At 44.6% G+C, this 16,790-nt stretch overlaps 1 protein-coding gene across 3 annotated transcripts in view; it reads left to right on the forward strand.

Annotated features, from left to right (window-relative positions):
- Pcnx2 (pecanex 2) overlaps positions 1-16,790 on the forward strand; it is a 163,834-nt gene that overhangs the window by 67,662 nt on the left and 79,382 nt on the right. For all 3 annotated transcript variants that reach the window (XM_036186896.1, XM_036186897.1, XM_036186898.1), the window contains exons 16-17: positions 8,683-8,792; positions 10,269-10,365. In XM_036186896.1, coding sequence (XP_036042789.1) covers positions 8,683-8,792; positions 10,269-10,365 — 207 coding nt within the window. The remainder of the gene's footprint in view (positions 1-8,682; positions 8,793-10,268; positions 10,366-16,790) is intronic.

Below are 16,790 nucleotides of genomic sequence, written 5' to 3' on the forward strand. Positions count from 1 at the left end.
CTGGTTTCTTTATTTCTCTTAAAGAATTTCCTTTTGTGAATGGAATTTTAAGGTGGGTTATGAAAAGCCTTATTTGAGTTTAAGGATGAGAGAGGAGAGCTGGTGAGGCAGAGGTCAGGGTCTTGAGCCTTCTGGACCTGAGTCAGCTTGGCTCATGTGACCTTTCTTGTTTTAGATGTCTTTTGGAAAAAGAGCATTGTCTCTAGACAATTTCAGTTGGATCAGTAGTGTTGAAGCTTTTGGACTCAGAGCCAGCAATAAACACAAAGCAGATCCTAGGGTGGGGGGCGCCTTTCTCTGGGTGTCCCCTGAGTTTCCCCGGCTTCCTCTCAGGCTTCATTACCACTTGGTAGAAGTAGGGAAGGGATGACACGTGAGTTGATTTTGCCCTCTGGAATATTAATTAGGGGAAGAAAATATGATTCATCTTTTAATCTCATATTCTCTTTGGCTTATCTGAAATAGTTGCAAATCACATAAAGCAGACCCCCTCAATGACTTACATGTTTGACAGTGACACACGGAAGCCACTCGAATATTTGCTCCCTGGAGAAATGGCTTGGCAGTTAATTAGCCAGGCTTTTTGTTTGTCTAGGTAAACCCAGATTGCTATTTTTTATTATCTGTTACAAAGAAATTCCACTTGATTGCTGGTGAGAGGATTTAGAAGCTGAAGCGCATTGCTACAATTTAATGCTTCCCAAGCATCGTTAACAATGGCTTGTAGGAGGGTCATGTGTGTGTGTGTGTCTCCCCCGACCCCATTGTAGGAGCCCCCCCCCAAACCTCCTCAGCATTCAAGAATCGCAGCTTGTACCTCAGCACTTCCCTGTACTCAGGATTTAAAGTCTAATTATAGATCTATAATAAACCCCACAGTTTTAGAATATGAGGTTTTTTTTGTGGGGGGCTGGGGGGTCACTGGTGTGTACTTTACCTTTCCCCATGCAACCCTTAAGTAAGGCATTCAGCATCACAGGGCAGACCAGAGATTCCAAGGTCTCTGCTGACTTCAGCTGCCCTCCCTAGCCCTGTGAAGTGTAAATAGTCTTGCTCATCAGAAGGACAGTTCACAGTCAGATAAGACACCAGCCCATCTATAGAACTTCAGTTTGTAGAAGCATTTCCCTAGTGTTTGCTCATTGCCTTTTATTACATCCCCTAATAGGCAAGGATGAGTCTAGCATTTCTGCATTCCAAAAGTGAACTTGAAGCCCAGGGTGCTGTGGTGAGTTGCCCAGGGGTTCATTCATACATAATTCACAGTTTTTTCCCCCTTTTTCAATGAATTAGTGAAACCCACCTCATGAGGATGTTGGCACTACTGGACTTAGGAGGCACATATCCTGTGCCCTAACAAGCCAGGGTCAGCTGCCAGTCCTCAATAAACCAATTAAAAGAGCCAAATTAATATTGAAAGAAGAAAAGGAGATTTATTTAATGTGGGCACATTCAGAAGAGGAACAAAGAGATCCAGTGATCCCCGAGTCCATCTTTGGGTGTGTCCTAACATGAGTTATGCATAACTGAGCAATCCAGCCAGGGCATGGTCCTGCCCACCATTGTCTCAGCTCCAAATCTCTCTGTTCGAAATCACTTTTTCCAGGAGATAAGCCCTTCCTCTGAGCATCAGGCCTCCTCCTCCCAGCACGAGATTCTTGGAGAAATTCTAATTTCATGTAGTCTTTCCTTCTCCTAGCCTGATAGGCAGAGGGGAACACAGGTGTTCCTTTATAATATATTCCTTCCTTCCTGACAGGCTGGTTACTCTGAATTGAATGGAAAAAATGGGGAGCTGAAGGGTTCCAGTCAGACAGAGTGGTCTGTGACATTTCAAAGCTTCCTGGCCTATAGGATCCGAACAGGTTCCTCCCCTGGAGTATAGGAAATGTGGGCAGTGAATGGAGATTTTGTAGCTGTAAGTAGAAACTAGCATGTACTTTGAAAGGGAGTTTGTCTTGGGTGGCTCTGGCCTCATTAGAGGAAGCTTTTAAAAGAGGGTGTGAGGGTCCAAAGAGGAAAGGAACACAATGGAGGCTTGGGTGTGTGGTTTTGAGGAATCCAGTGGCCTTCTCAATGGCTCAAGAGAGAACCATGTGGCTAGCACCTGAAGGTGGCCTCAAAGCCATTCCTGCAGAGTCTGGGAGATGGTATTGACTTGATAGTGTTCACCTCAGGCTGGTGTCCCTGTGCATAATCAATACTATAAACCATGCAGACTCACAGCCACCAGGACAGAGTGAGTGGGTAGCATCTGCCTTCCAGCATCCTGAGAGGGGAAAGGGGCAGCACATTCTAAAGCCAAGTGGCTGCTAGGCACTGAGGCAATGCTGCTGGTTGGCTGTGGGCACTTTTCATGGGTCCCAGTTTGATTATGAGCACCCAGAAGTCACAAACTAAAATTCATTTAATATTATTATTTGTTCTTTTTGTTTATTGCTATGCATATATGCATGATGTGTGTGGAAACACATGTGCAGACACAATGGAAAGTTAGAGGACAGCTTTCAGAACTGTGGATTCCAGGAGTTAAACTCAGGTCACCACACTTCCACAGTAAGCATGGGTTGAGCCTTCTCACCTGCCCATATTTATTTCGGGCTCTATTTTAGAGTCTCTTTTCCTGCTGAAGTGAGTGTCACATAGAAGGTGCTAGATAAAGTCTTGGGTTGAAAATTTATTGGTAACAGAAGATTAGGGGAGAAAATGCTAGTTTTCCAAGAAGTACATGTGTAAGTTCCTGGAGTAGGTGTGTGCATGCATACATGCACCGATGTATTTATCCATCTAGGTAGGGTTGGATACTTGGGTCACATCATCCCATCTTACTATCTAACCACCTTAATTTTCTTAAGCATCTACCCCTAACAGTGAAATATCATTTTGACTCATAAACATATAGTATTTTCCACCAAAATGAAACCCACAGTAAAATAAGCATCTCCTCTGCATGTTTAGTGATGGGTGGATGGATTGCCACATTTGTTAGCATGCTCATTAGATTGTTTACTGGGCAAATTCTACATGTCTGATGTCTGATGTTAGGCACTGGCAGCCCTGCTGGGTGTCAGAGACCCACCAAGAATCAGGAGCTGCCATGAGAAACAAAGGGAGCTCATGGCCTAGAGCAGCGGTTCTCAACCTTCCTAATGCTGTGACACTTTAATACAGTTTCTCACGTTGTGTGACCCCAACCATAAAATTACTTCATTGCTATTTCATAACTAATTTTGCTACTGTTATGGACTGTAATGTAAATATCTGTGTTTTCTGATAGTCTTAGGTGACCCCTGTGAAAGGGTTGTTTGACCCCTAAGAGGTTGCTGGCCATAGGTTAAGAACCACTGGCCTAGAGTGTGCCCTGCAAACATAGTTCAAAGACTTGGTGAAACGTAGGACCCAATCATCTCCCTGGAGTCCTACTTCAGGGCCTTCTCTTTAGATAAGCTTTAGGGGAAGAAAAAAAGGTCAGAAAGGGACTTATGTAAGAATCCAAGTGTGTGGATCTCAGAAACACCAGTTTGATGGGCTGTGAGATACTTACTTCTTCAAACAGAGCATATTAAAATGTGATCTGAGGAGCTCAGTGGTGAGACTTAGACCAGTTTGTATTCTGTTCATTTGCAGGCTCTTAGCCAGCCTGCCCATAAATCCCATCTTAGGAGCTGCCTTGAGTTTCTCTGGGAGACAATGCTGGAACCAGCCCTCTTCAGAGTGCTTTTGTGCAAGCTGAAATGCTCTGCACACTCTCGTCTAAGCCGTGTCCCCCCCCACACCCCGATCACACGTGAACCGCACTGCAGGACTGTCAGGCTATTAGACGGTTTTATTCCTGCCTCATAAAAATATTTCAAAACCTGGGGGAGCTTTATGAAACCAGCTCTCATCAATCCATAGCCTCTCCAATTTAGGGGCCCGTGAGACACATCGCAAGGCAATTACAGGCGTTCGTTTTGAAGCAAACAATCCTGTGGCGGATGCTTCATTATCCTTGAGTGATAGATGGTTTAAAGCCCAAGCTCTTGGGACGGAGAGAAGGCTCAGCCATTGAGAACACTTGCTGCTCCTCCAGAGGACTCTGGTTCGGTTTCCAGCACCCATGAAGGGTGACTCCCAACCATATATAACTCTCTCTCCAGAATCCAATGTCTTCTTCTGGCCTTGGCAGGCACTAGACACACACACACACACACACACACACACACACACACACACACACACACCAAATCTTTTAAAGAGTAAAATAAAACCTGATCTCCCTTTGAAATCTGCATGGATTTGTGTGACTGTGTATATATGTGGCTATGAGTACAATAAATAAAAATAATTTCTTTAAAGACAAGGTCTCATGCTATATGTAGTTTAGGCTATCCCCAAATTCATGCTTCTGCCTCAGCCTTCTGTGAGCTAGGATTTTAGTGTAAGCCAGGGTATCCCTAGCTTGTATAAATAAATTCCAGACTAAAATACACGTGTTGTAAATATAAAAGTTTATTTTAGCAGCTCCCCCACCTCCTGGAAATGTCAGCAAAGCTCCCCCTAACCCCCACCCCCACCCCTGCCTCTGTTTCTCTTTGTAGGAGCAGGACATTGTGGCTTCTGAGTTCACTGGCAAATACCCTGCACAGAGCACCAGGATGGTCAACTTCAAAAATCCTTCTCAGGCCCCTTGATTTCTTGTTCTGAAAATGTCAATGTTCCCTTCTCTGTCTCCAAAGAACAGTTAAACATCTTCATCTGCTTTCCTTTGGCCGTTTTGAAAATCACATCTCTGAAATGGCACATGCAGCCTCTTGGAGCCTATGGCTTCCTCTATGCTCTGTGGCTGCAGACCCTGCCCCTTTAAGCCCCAGCACCACCCTTCAGTGAAGTGCTTGTGGTTTTCATACAATGCGCTGTGCACACATCTAAGGTCGTGGGGACACAGAGTAAGGGGCTGGAGGCTGAGTGGACTGATGATGGCCCTCTTACCATGTGCTGTCATCTTCCATTCTTCCTGCCTTCTTACCTAATCAGCAGCTGGCGGGGCTGAGACCAGCTCAGCTAGGAGACCCCTTACAACTCTCAAATGCTCTTTCGTGACTAAATCTGGGGAATATTGGCTCTCTGCACATGAAGGTGCAATTCATGTTGGTGGCCAAGCAGCCTTCCTTTCCTTGCTTTCTTGAGAAATTGGTGTGTGTGTATGTGTGTGTGTGTGTGTGTGTGTGTGTGTGTGTGTGTGTGTGTTGCATGAATATGTGCACATGCATCAATGCTTGTGCATGCACACATATCTACCACCATTGAAATCACACACCAACTTACAAACGTGTGGAGGGAAGAGTCCTCCAGGAGCGAGCCCCAGGAGACCTGCAGTCTACCTTTCACCGTCTGTAGGAACTGGGAAGCTGGGCTTTTCCTAGGGAGGAATTCAGTGATAGCTGAGGTTAGGCTTTAAGATGTGCAAGACTGGAGTGAGGATGCCTAGATGCTGCCTGAAGAGCCGATCAAAGACAACATGGTGCAGATAATACATACCCAGTATGAGTCAGCTAAAGGTGGCTGACTCTCTGGGCTTCCAGAGTAAACAGTGACATAATCCAATAGATAACGATTTTTGACAAAATGCCACATTTGTGTAATCCTATGTAAATATAACCTTGAGGTCAGAGGTGTCTTCCCCAGCCTGCCTGTGTGTACTTGTCTATACACCTATGTGCCTGTCTCCATGCGGTCTGTGTGGTGGCCTTGCTTTGGTTGGATAAAGGATATCTCATCTGCCTACATTTCACCGTATCGTCTTCCACTTCCCGACCTCCCTGGCCTCCTCCTTTCCTTGCTTCAGAGCTTAGGCCTCACCTTGCCCACCTCACCCTTTGGCTCGGAAGCACCACACCATTCTGGATCACTTTGCTAACATTCACTTTAGAGCTGATCTATATATTTTTCTAAATTGTCCTGTCTATTCATCTGTTGGTAGATAACTAGATTGGCTATAATTCCTTGCTGTAGCTAGTAATCAAAGCAGCCATGAACATGGGGCGCAGATAGCTCTATGGGAGGGTATGGAGTTTCCTTGGCTGTATGCACAGGAGTAAAACAGTGGGATCATATCGAGGATTACTTTGCTCTTATGTACTTGAAGGAAATGTTCCTCCTACGTTCCACCCCTGTAGCCACCTGCCATTCATTCTGTCTTGTCATCACCCTGGAAGCTGTTGTCTCTGCTTCAAGGAAAGACTAAGGGTGCAGGTGCCACAGCTGACAATGACCCAAGAGAATCACCTGTCAGGCCTCCTGATGCAGATGGTGACACTTGGGCAAATAGCATCCCCTTCCCAGTAGGGTCACATCTGATGGAGTTCCTGCCCTTTTCCTATTTGTCTTCTGTTTATCAGGAAAAAGACATTTGCACACCCTAATTCTCCCTTCTGCTTTCTTGTTCCAAGAGAAGGCTGGTATAATGTCCACTGCCCAGCCTGACTTTCTCAAGAGTGTGGTTTTAGCACATTCCTTCATCTTTCCCTATAGTTAGGGAGCATCCAGGAATAGCTGGTGTCTGCTGTGTGGCTGTGCGTTTTGTATAAGCTGTTGACTGATGATTTACACACAGTTCTTCAATAGGATTCTAACAACCCCACAGGTGAGTCTTCTTGGACAAGTTCACCCATGCTTTCTCACTTATGGGGAGTCATCAGCACAGTAGGCTTTGTGTTTTGTTTTTCAGTTCAAGTCACAGTCCAGGCTTCCAACCATTGTCTGCACCACTGAAGGCCAGCCATCTCTGTGCTTGTATATGCATAAATCAGACCATCTGTCTTAGTGTCATGTCTGTTGCTGTGATAAAATACACTGGCCAAAAGCAGCTTAGTGAATAAAGGGCTTATCTGGTTGACAAGTCAGGTTATAGTCCATTCTTGTGGGGAGATCAAGGCAAGCATTTAAAGTGCCACAGCCCTAGTCAAGAGCAGAGAGAATAAGTGTGTCAATCTTTGCTTGGTTATTACTACTCAGCTAGCTTTCTTTGCTCTTATACAGGTTAGGGCCTCCAGCCTAGGGGATGGTGCTGCCCAAGGTGGGGTACGTCTTCCTATACTAATTAACAATCAAGATGATTCCCATACAGACAGACCCACAGGTCAGTCTGATCCAGATAATTCATTAGTAAGACTCTCTTCTCAGGTGATTCTAGGTTATGTCAAGTTGACAGTTGAAACTAACCAGCAACTAACTAACCCCCACTCCCCTGCCACTCTCAGGGCTAGATCATGGGGGGGGAGGCAGGTCAGTCACTCAGAGTCACAGCATTGGTTCTGTTCATGCTTATTAAATTCTTTTCTTTCTTTTGTTTTTGTTTTATTTTCAAGACAGGGTTTCTCTGTGTAGTTCTGGCTGTCCTGGAACTCACTCTGTAGACCAGACTGGCTTTGAACTCAGAGATCTGCCTGCCTCTGCCTCCTGAATGCTGGGATTAAAGGTGTGCACCACTACCATCTGGCCTTATTAAATTATTTTCAAGGCAGGGCCTTGAACAAGGTAGTGAGATTAGCTGGGGTGAGACAGAGGATCAGCCTGGCCAGGGGTAGAGCAGATGTTAACTAAATAGCCATAGATGTGGATATTTGGCCACACATCATTTAATGGTGGGCTTGTCTGAGTTACACAGCATCTGAGATCATGCTTAGCTTCTTGGTGAAATCTAGAAACATGGTATAAACAGGGCACATGAGCAGCCAACACTGTAGGATTACAATGAGGCTGCAGAAATCCCTGTTGCCTAGTACAGCATTAACCTGTCCTGGGGAGATGTGGACAAATGTCTATTCACTACAGATAGGGCACCAACAATAAGAAATAAGTCTGCCCAAGTCAAGTTTGATGAACCAAAGAGTTTATTTGGGTTACTTACAGGGTCTGGGAGAAGGGTTACTTATAGGAGCACAAAAGACCTCCAAACAACCACATCACAGAAAACCCCCACCCTGGCATGGGTGATGTTTTCTCCATACCTGCTTCAGTCATCCTTCCGTGTTCAATATTCTCAAGCATCTCCTGAGACCACACACAGCATCTCCTGAGATCCTATGCAGCTGGAGGATGGTGTAGGAATGTGTGGCTGAATCTTAGGGGAGGTTCCAATGACCCTCCTCACTCTCTCCTATAAGGGAACTCTAGTGTGTTCTCTCCTGTTGGGGGGTCTTGAATTCTTGCAGGTAGTCATAATTTCTCTAAGATGTCAGTGGCTCTTGGGAATGTAGCTCAGCTGGTAGAGTGTTTGCCTAGTATGTGTAAGGGCCCAGCTTCCAACCTCATCACTTTGTAATACCAAGTGTGGTGGTGCGTGCCTGGAATTCCAGCCCTCAAAAAGTTAAAATAAGAGAATGGTAGGTTCAGCTACACAGCAAGTTTGAGGCCACCCGGGGCTTCATGAGACCCTGTCTCAGAAACCAAAACCAAACAAACACAAAAGATGACAGTGACAGTTTTGCTTGGAGGACATCATCCTGCAGTGGCTTTTGGCACTGTAATTGCTGTAATGCTCCCAGCGCCGCACCCCGCTCATACAGGTGGCAGCACACATCACTTGTTTAGTACCTGATGTTTGACCAAGCCCAGTGGATCACTCACTCAGATGTGAAGGCCACTGGGGGATGCAGGCAAGTCACCACATTTCTCAAGCAGTCTGCTGTCTTTCTGCAGGAACCATGGAGCACACAGCACATCCCAGCACTGTTCTCAGCTTTCTGTGGCCTGCTGGTTGCACTGTCTTACCATCTAAGTCGGCAGAGCAGTGACCCATCAGTGCTCCTGTGAGTAACTGTCCTGTGTTCTGTGTGTGTGTGTGTGTGTGTGTGTGTGTGTGTGTGTGTCCACATGTACGTGAGTATAGAAGTCAGAGATCCACCTCAAGTGCCATCCCTCTGTTGTGGTTCACCATTTTTTTTGAAGAGTCTCACAGGCTTGGAGCTTGCCAATTAGGCTAGGCTGGCCAGCAAGCCCCAGAGATCCTCCTGCCTCTGCCTCCCCGGCACTGGAATCGTAAATGTGTGACACCACCCCCAGAATTTTTATATGAGTTTTGAAGATGGAAGTCAGATGTCACAAGCACTTTATTGACGACACTGTCTCCCCATTTCCCATGATCCCTTCTTTCCCAGGCTGTGGATGTCCTTCCCAAAGCCCTGTTGACTCACCAAAGTAGAGATGGCCATTCGGTGCCCTCTGCTCTTTGACATTTGCTTAAGCAAGCTGGTTGTGCATTGCACTGGAGCAGAGAAATGCAGGGCTGACTGAAATGATAGAAACTCAGGGACAGTTTTCCAGCCAGCCTCTGCCTTTGAACTTTACATTTGCAGGGAAGCTCACAGGTAGCTGGGTGGACGTGTTTGGGAGTGCAGTAGGAAAGCTATAGTCATGAATTCCCCACTGCTGTCTTGCTATGGAGGGCCCCTGTGGAGAACAGACCCATATCCTTGGAAGGATGCTTTCAGTTTATTTCGTTTCTTCTTGTACAACCAGCATCTTTGAACTTTAGAATGAGGTTTGTGTCAAGGCCTTAAATGAGATCTATTGTAATCTCTGGTCACTTGAAGTATATCTGTTTCTGGGGACTGGAAATCCTCCGAACAATGTCACAGCATGTATCAGACATTGATAATAGCATGTCCTATGATTTGACCAAACTTACATAATCTTTTGACTTAAGATAACTCACTTGGGAGTCAGAGATACCAAAGTCTTAGGCTGTTAGATGCATTAGGTTGAAAGGCACAGAAAAATGGAGAGACATGAGAAAGTTAATCATGGTTTACATGATATTTCATGTCAGCTATGTGCCTGGATGGTTGCCTTCTGCTGGTACTCTAGGTGAGGATGCAGCCCAGTGGGTTGGAGGGAAGAAATAGGAGATCCTCAGATGCTGGCAGTTAGAGTACTGATACCCTTAAGATGCCTGGCCACTTTTATCAGGGTGAAATTTAAAAATTGAAACATGGGTTAGGGAGATGGCTCAGCTGGGAAATGGGACTGGGCAGCCTGCGTTTGAATCCTAGAGCCCACAAAATGGAAGGAGGAGAGAACTGATTCCACAGAGATGTCTTCTGACCCTCACACATGTGCCCACCACTACACACACACATCATCATCATTATCAATGAAAACATCCTCAGGATCTCCTGAGCATCTTCTTTCTACTGTGATTTTGTAATGGGCTTGGTTTTGCCCCTTGTGGGCCCGAGACACATATTTTTAAAAAAACAAAACCCTATGTGTCTTTCTTCTGTTAGGTCCTTCATTCAGTGCAGATTGCTTCCTACATGCTTGCATCAGAACCTGGAAGAGTCAGCCACAGACCCTCTCCCTCAGAGTATGAAGGATTCGGTGGTAAGACCTCGGCATGGCAGCTTAGCTCTGGTTCTGTCAGTAGGGAGAGTGAGGGGATGAAGGAAGGACACAGGGGACACACAGGCAGGGAACCTGGAGTCAGGTGGGGGGAACGGCAACCTGGGACCTCAGTGTGTTTATCACAGGGAGGGGGCAGTTAGTCTCCGGTAGGAGGTCTCTGTAGATGAGAAGTCGCAGCCTGTAAACTTCAGGATGATGGAGTCCGCAGTAGCTAGCATTTGTGCACATGGATCAGTCATTCATAAACACTGATAATCAAGACTTCCTAGGAAAACTTTGCCAGTCCTCTTGAGCCTGGCCCATATGGATAATGGCTTTTATAATTTTCCATGGGTCAACTGGCCCATGGCATGGCCATTGACATGGTTACTCAGGGCTTCCTCCACTCTCTACATGAGCCAGCACACAGTGTTCCTCCATGGCTTCTGCTTTGAGTTCCTGCCTTGACTTCCCTCAGTGATAAACAATGACCTGGGAGTGTAAGCCAGGTAAACAGCCCTGCCCCAGGTGTCTCTGGTCAGAGTGTTTTGTAACAGTGATAAAGGGCACAGCAGGACAGCATCCAAGGACATATCAGTATGAACATTTAACAACAGAGAAGACGCTGCTAGGGTGGAGCTAGGCACTAAACATGAAGGAAGACACCGGTGTTTCAAACAACACATATAGCCTTCCTATGAATGTTGGACCAGGAGTCTTGAGACAGGACTTATCCCACACCCCTCATAAGTATCTAAGAGAATCTATGTTCCTGAAGTCTTCCTTAATGTTATGACTAATGGTGATGTATCTCTATTATCTTGTTTATTACTATAGAAGCAAGCTAGGAATCACAGAGTAATATGACAATTAATTGCCCAATGGACACTGATAGCATGTCATCAGCGCAGTTAGATGCGACAAGTTACTTGTCGCTTTCTTTGCTTTTCATGCCCTTTTTAATAAAATCATTTATACATTTATTATTGGGGCAAGGAGAAAGGGTGCATATGCCACATGTGCCTGTGGAGGTCAGAGAACAAGCTTTTGGAGTTGGTGCTATCCTTCCACCTTTGCATGGGTTCTAGGCTTGAACTCCCATCATCAGGTTTGCCTGGAAGACACCTGTACCCTCTGGGCTCCCCACTGGCCCCCAGTTTCATGCTCTTGTATAAGCTTTGAACATTGGAAATTGTGATGTGTTAGGTGATGTAATAGGATGTTTGTGCCCGTCTTTCTTAGGATTTCCTGTCTAATCATAATATTTTCATGGGGCTATCACATCCATTTTCCCAGGCTGGTTATTCAACCTTTGCTACAAGTTAAAAATCCTACCTTCTGTTTCTGATTGTGTTTCTCCAGGTTTCTGTTCCTTTTTTCCCTCAGTCTGTGTACCTCTCTCCTTCTAACTTTGGTTTCTGAGAGAAGCTCCGAGGAACTTCATTAGATAGTGGCGTTTGCACAGCCCCCTCACTCCCTGTTTTGACTCATTTGGCCAGAATACCTACCAGGTAATTCTGTCCAGGTTTTCAAAGACTGTACATGAAGAAACACTGATGGAGAAACACTGTGGGCTTGTGAGTTTCTGCAGGAGCAAGATGGGATGGGTCATGCACACAGAGTCACCCCCAAATTTTACTTAGTAATGAAGACTTGAACTTTTTCCTCATGGTTTGCAACACTTTTTCCATGTGCCGTGTGCACATAGCCTTTCTGGTTTTTGTCCCACCCTCCTCCTATATTCATCGTTCTCAAGACTCCTAGTCAAGTTTAGAGTTGATACTTTCATTATATTCAATTAGTATGAATCAATACATTTTTTAAAAACCTCTTATTATTGTGTATAAAATTCAGGCAACTTCTTGTAAACCATTCATTATAGTGTCTAGATTTTCTGGTTCCCTCTCTGTCTAGATCTTTAGGCTGTACAGTGTTAGGATAGCTTCTACACTGCTCTTTAGGAAAGAAGCACAGGGTCCTAGCAGAAATGACACAGTAGGGCTGGGGAGGGAGGCAGCTTGGAGAGCTACAAGCATGAGAACCTGAGTTTGACCCCCAGAACCCACATATTGAAGCTGGCTGTGATGCTGTGCATCTGTAAACACTGCCCCCCCCCACACACACACACACTGGGGAGATGGAGACAGGCCAATGTATCTCTTGGTTAAACATACATGAGTTTGCCCTTAAAATGGGGGAAACTATCACCCCTGGATATCCTGGTATAAAGCTTGAAATGGGGAAACATGTAGCTAAGGGGCCTTTTATAAAGAGCACGTACAGAAAATCTTATTAAAGTCAAGTGTGATTGCTAGAAGGACCCACAGATGCCAGCACAGAAAAGAAAATGTGGACAGCAAGAGCACATCAACAAACCCCGAATAACCTTCAACAGCAAACCAGAGCTCACCCAAGCTCACCAAGATGTGACACAGGAAGTCAGAGGCAGCCTGTTCAAATGGAAATGAAGCTCCCTCTACAGTCATGGATAGACCTCCCCAGACTTGGTGTGGAAGACTGAGGTTTATAAACTGCAAAGCCTTTTAAAATAGTTTTTTTTTGTGTTTAATCCAGTCCAAAACATTCCCAATGGAATCAAATTCACAGCACTGGCAAATGATTGTAAGGTTTATTTAGAAAAATAGCAGCTCGTCGTTGAAGAAAGACTTGAAAGAGACGGATGAGAAAGGGGAATTTAGTGCTTTGAGATTTAAGAGTCTATAAAAAGGCTGAATCACAAGGAAAAAAGAGAGAGGGAGAGACCCTTCCGAGATCAGAGTAGGATTAGCACATCTGAGGAAGACAGAAAGGGACCCGTCAGTCATGAGAATACATTGTGTGAAAATTAAGTGTCACAATCAAGAATCGATTATCCGATGTGTGGCGTTCAGCAGTGGGAGAAAGAAGGATTTTTCCCTGCTAATCCTTCAATAGACACCAGGGTGTGTCACAAAGGGATTATAGTTTTAGGAAGACAGGACAGAGGGGGGTAGAGAGGAAATCAAACAGGGTCCTGCCCACCTGGCACTGGGCAGATAAATCATCAAAACTAACTTGCTGATTAAAAGTGAAACAATCTGAATCAAATATGTCCCCATTCTTATTAAGAAAAAAAAAAAGAAGCCTGAGTGAAGAATAAAAATGAATTTGGACAAGTAGAGAATTAAAGTAAGCAGGGCAGGGTGCTCTTTGTTCAAGGGCATCTGGGAGAATTTGATCCTTGGTCTTCAGCTCTCACACAGTGGAATGAAATCAGTTCTGGAGCTGCAAAAGGTGTCCAGTGAAAGGCCACCCACCATCAGGGGACACTGAGGTCCACACAGTTGGGTGAGAATCAAGTATAAGAGATCAGTTTAATTATCCTCACTGTCAAGAAAAGGCAGGAACACCTATCCACTTCCTTGTTGATTTAAGCTGCAAGAGAAATCCGCATCTTTATGGATCTGTAAAACAATTTCAAACAAATGGGCTGTAGAAAAGGCCTGGCACTTGGGAGGCATAACCAGGCAGATCTCTGAGTTCAAGGCCAGCCTAGTCTACAGAGTGAGACCCAGGACAGGCACCAAAACTACACAGAGAAACCCTGTCATGAAAAACAAAAAAAACAAAACAAAAAAAGCCCTCACTTTATGAGCTTAGTTAGCAGTGACCCTTGGCAGAGGAGACATGTTCTTCTAGCCAAGCTTGGTTCCCCGTATTCACAACTGCATGTAACTTCAGCTCCAGAGGACCCAACAGCCTCTTCTGGCCTCTGTGGGAGCCTGCACATAAGTGGCACACTCACAAAGATACACAGGAATTAAAAGTTTTAAAAATCTTAAAACGTGAGCATTTATAAATGACAAAATAAAATCAGACTCCTGTGTCACACTATACTTCAAAGTCAACTCCAGTGAATTCCAAACCCAGAGGTGGGAGAATGGGACCTGAGGGCCTGGAGACCCCTGCCTCTGACATTCTTTCCTTCATGATGTCAGCTGCTTAGGAAGGAACAGTTTCAAACAAAACAAAAAATCGAATCTGTTACTGCCTCGTAAATTAGCAGATTATGCCTTTTCATTACTGTTTTAAGTTATAAAGGAGGGACATAAAGAAAACATGACACAGAATAGGGGGCAATGAAGACCCCCCCCTACACTGCACAGCCAATCCTATATTAAAATTAATATGTCCTTGGGAGACTGTGGAACTTCCAGGACACATACTCAGAATGCAGAAGGCTTATAATTGTTTTAGAAAACGGTTTAGAATTTTTCTTTAAAAATTAAGTCCCAGCTGGGCCAGTGGTGGCGCAAGCCTTTAATCCCAGCACTAAGGAGGCAGAGCCAGGCGGATCTCTGTGAGTTCAAGTACAGCCTGACCCACAGAGCAAGATCTAGGACACGCACCAAAATGACACAGAGAAACACTGTCCTGAAAAACAAAACAACAACAAAAAAGTTAAGCCCCAGTGTTCCATATAAGCCAGCTGTTTACCCCCAGATGTTTAGACAAGAAAAAAAGAATGCACATTCCTAGAGGTGTATCATGAATATCCACAGCAGTTTTATTTAAAACAGTCAAAACTGGGAGCACACACAAAGGCCTATCCACACTATGGAATATCCTGCAAAAGAATACTTCTCAGCAACAAAGAGGAAGGAGCCTAAGAGACAATAACTGGGGACAAACATCAGAATAATTATACTATATGTGGTGGTTTAATAAAAATGACCCCCATAGGCTTATATATTTGCATGCTAAATTCTCAGTTGATGGACCATTTGAAAAGCATTAGGAGGTGAGACATTGCTGAAGTATGTGTGTCATTTGGGGTAGGCTTTGTAGTTTCAAAAGCCCATGACTCTCTCTGCCTGCTGCCTGTAGATAAGGATGCAAATCCCTCAGCTACTGCTCGGGCACCATGCCTGTCTGCTTCCTGGACTAGCTCTTTAAAGCTATAAGCCAGCCCCCAATGAAATGCTTCCTTTGTAAGAGTTGCCTTGGTCACAGTGTCTCCTCAAAGCACCAGAACAGTAACTAAGACAGAGCACAAGGAGCCAGATCAAAAATATAAAAGCACCCATTATGTGATTCCATTTATTTATACAACGTTGCTAAAATGAGATTAGACTGTAAACATGGAGTAGGTCAGTAGTACCACAAAGATAGTGTGAAGAGAGGGACAGAGTAGGCAAATGCCAGAGAGGAACCCCCGCAGCCAGTCAATATGCTAATTTACATTTTAATCATTAAATTAAACAATCAATGGTGATGGTCTTTTGGAGGTAGGTATGTGTCAAAGCTCATCATGCTGGGACTGAGAAATGCCTTGGTGATTAAGAGCACTCATTGCTCTAAAAGAGAATCCAAGTTCAATTCCCAGTACCCAAATGGCAGATCACAACTATCCATAACACCAGTACCAGGCGGATCCAATGTTGTCTCTTGGCCTCCACAGGCACCAGGGTTGCATACATGCAGGCAAAACACTCATACACACTGAATAAAAATGAATAAACCTTAAAATATCATCAGGATTTACATTTTAAATACATCAATTATACCTCAACAATGCTGTGTAAAACTTAGAATAAGGAAAGGAAGGTCATCTTCAGCTATATAGCAAGTTCAAATCCAGCCTGGAATAGGAGAGCCTGTCTCAATTTATTAATTACAGTATTTCTCTAACATGCCTTCCAACTTGGGAAAAGAATGAAAACAATTTGTGCTCATGTTTGCCCTAAGAGAAGGAAAATGCAAACTTACCTGCCCACAGTGGTACTGATGGCCCACTGTTTACCCCTCAAACAGGAAAACTAGCCAATTAAATATGACACAATTGTAAATCAGATTACTTGGTAAAACATTTGTCTTCCCAATGGGCAAATATTTAGTAATTTTGAGTGACAAACTCATGCCAAGGAAAAATAGAAAAAAGTCAACCATCTTTATAGCCAGAAAATGCTCTGCATGCCAGACTTGCCCTCTGGGAGGGCTGGTGTCTCACAAGTGTGAGGAATGGCAACAGGCCCTAGACAGATTTTCTTAGGCTTCAACATCAGATGTCCCTTGATGGAGAAAAAGCTAAAAGAAATCAAATCTCAAATCATTGTTTGTCCGAGATAGTTTTAATTGTCAACTTGACGCAGCCATAGTCACCGGAGAAGGGAGTGTAGGTGGAGGCATTGCTGAGATCACATTGGCTTATGGGGCTGTCTTTGGGGATCATCTTGATGGTTAATTGACATAGGAGGGCTTAGCCCACTGTGAGCAGCAACATTCCCTAGGCAGGCAGGCAAGGCTGTAGAGGCAAGCTGGTTAAACAGAAACTTACCAGTGAGCCAGCAAGCAATGTTCCTCTGTGGTTTTTGCTTCCTGTTCCTGCTTCAGTTCCTCCTTGACTTCCTTCAGTGATAAATTGTGTAAAGGTAAATCCCCCTGGC

Source organism: Onychomys torridus, chromosome 5 (genome assembly GCF_903995425.1).
Source record: "Onychomys torridus chromosome 5, mOncTor1.1, whole genome shotgun sequence".
Classification (NCBI taxonomy): domain Eukaryota; kingdom Metazoa; phylum Chordata; class Mammalia; order Rodentia; family Cricetidae; genus Onychomys; species Onychomys torridus.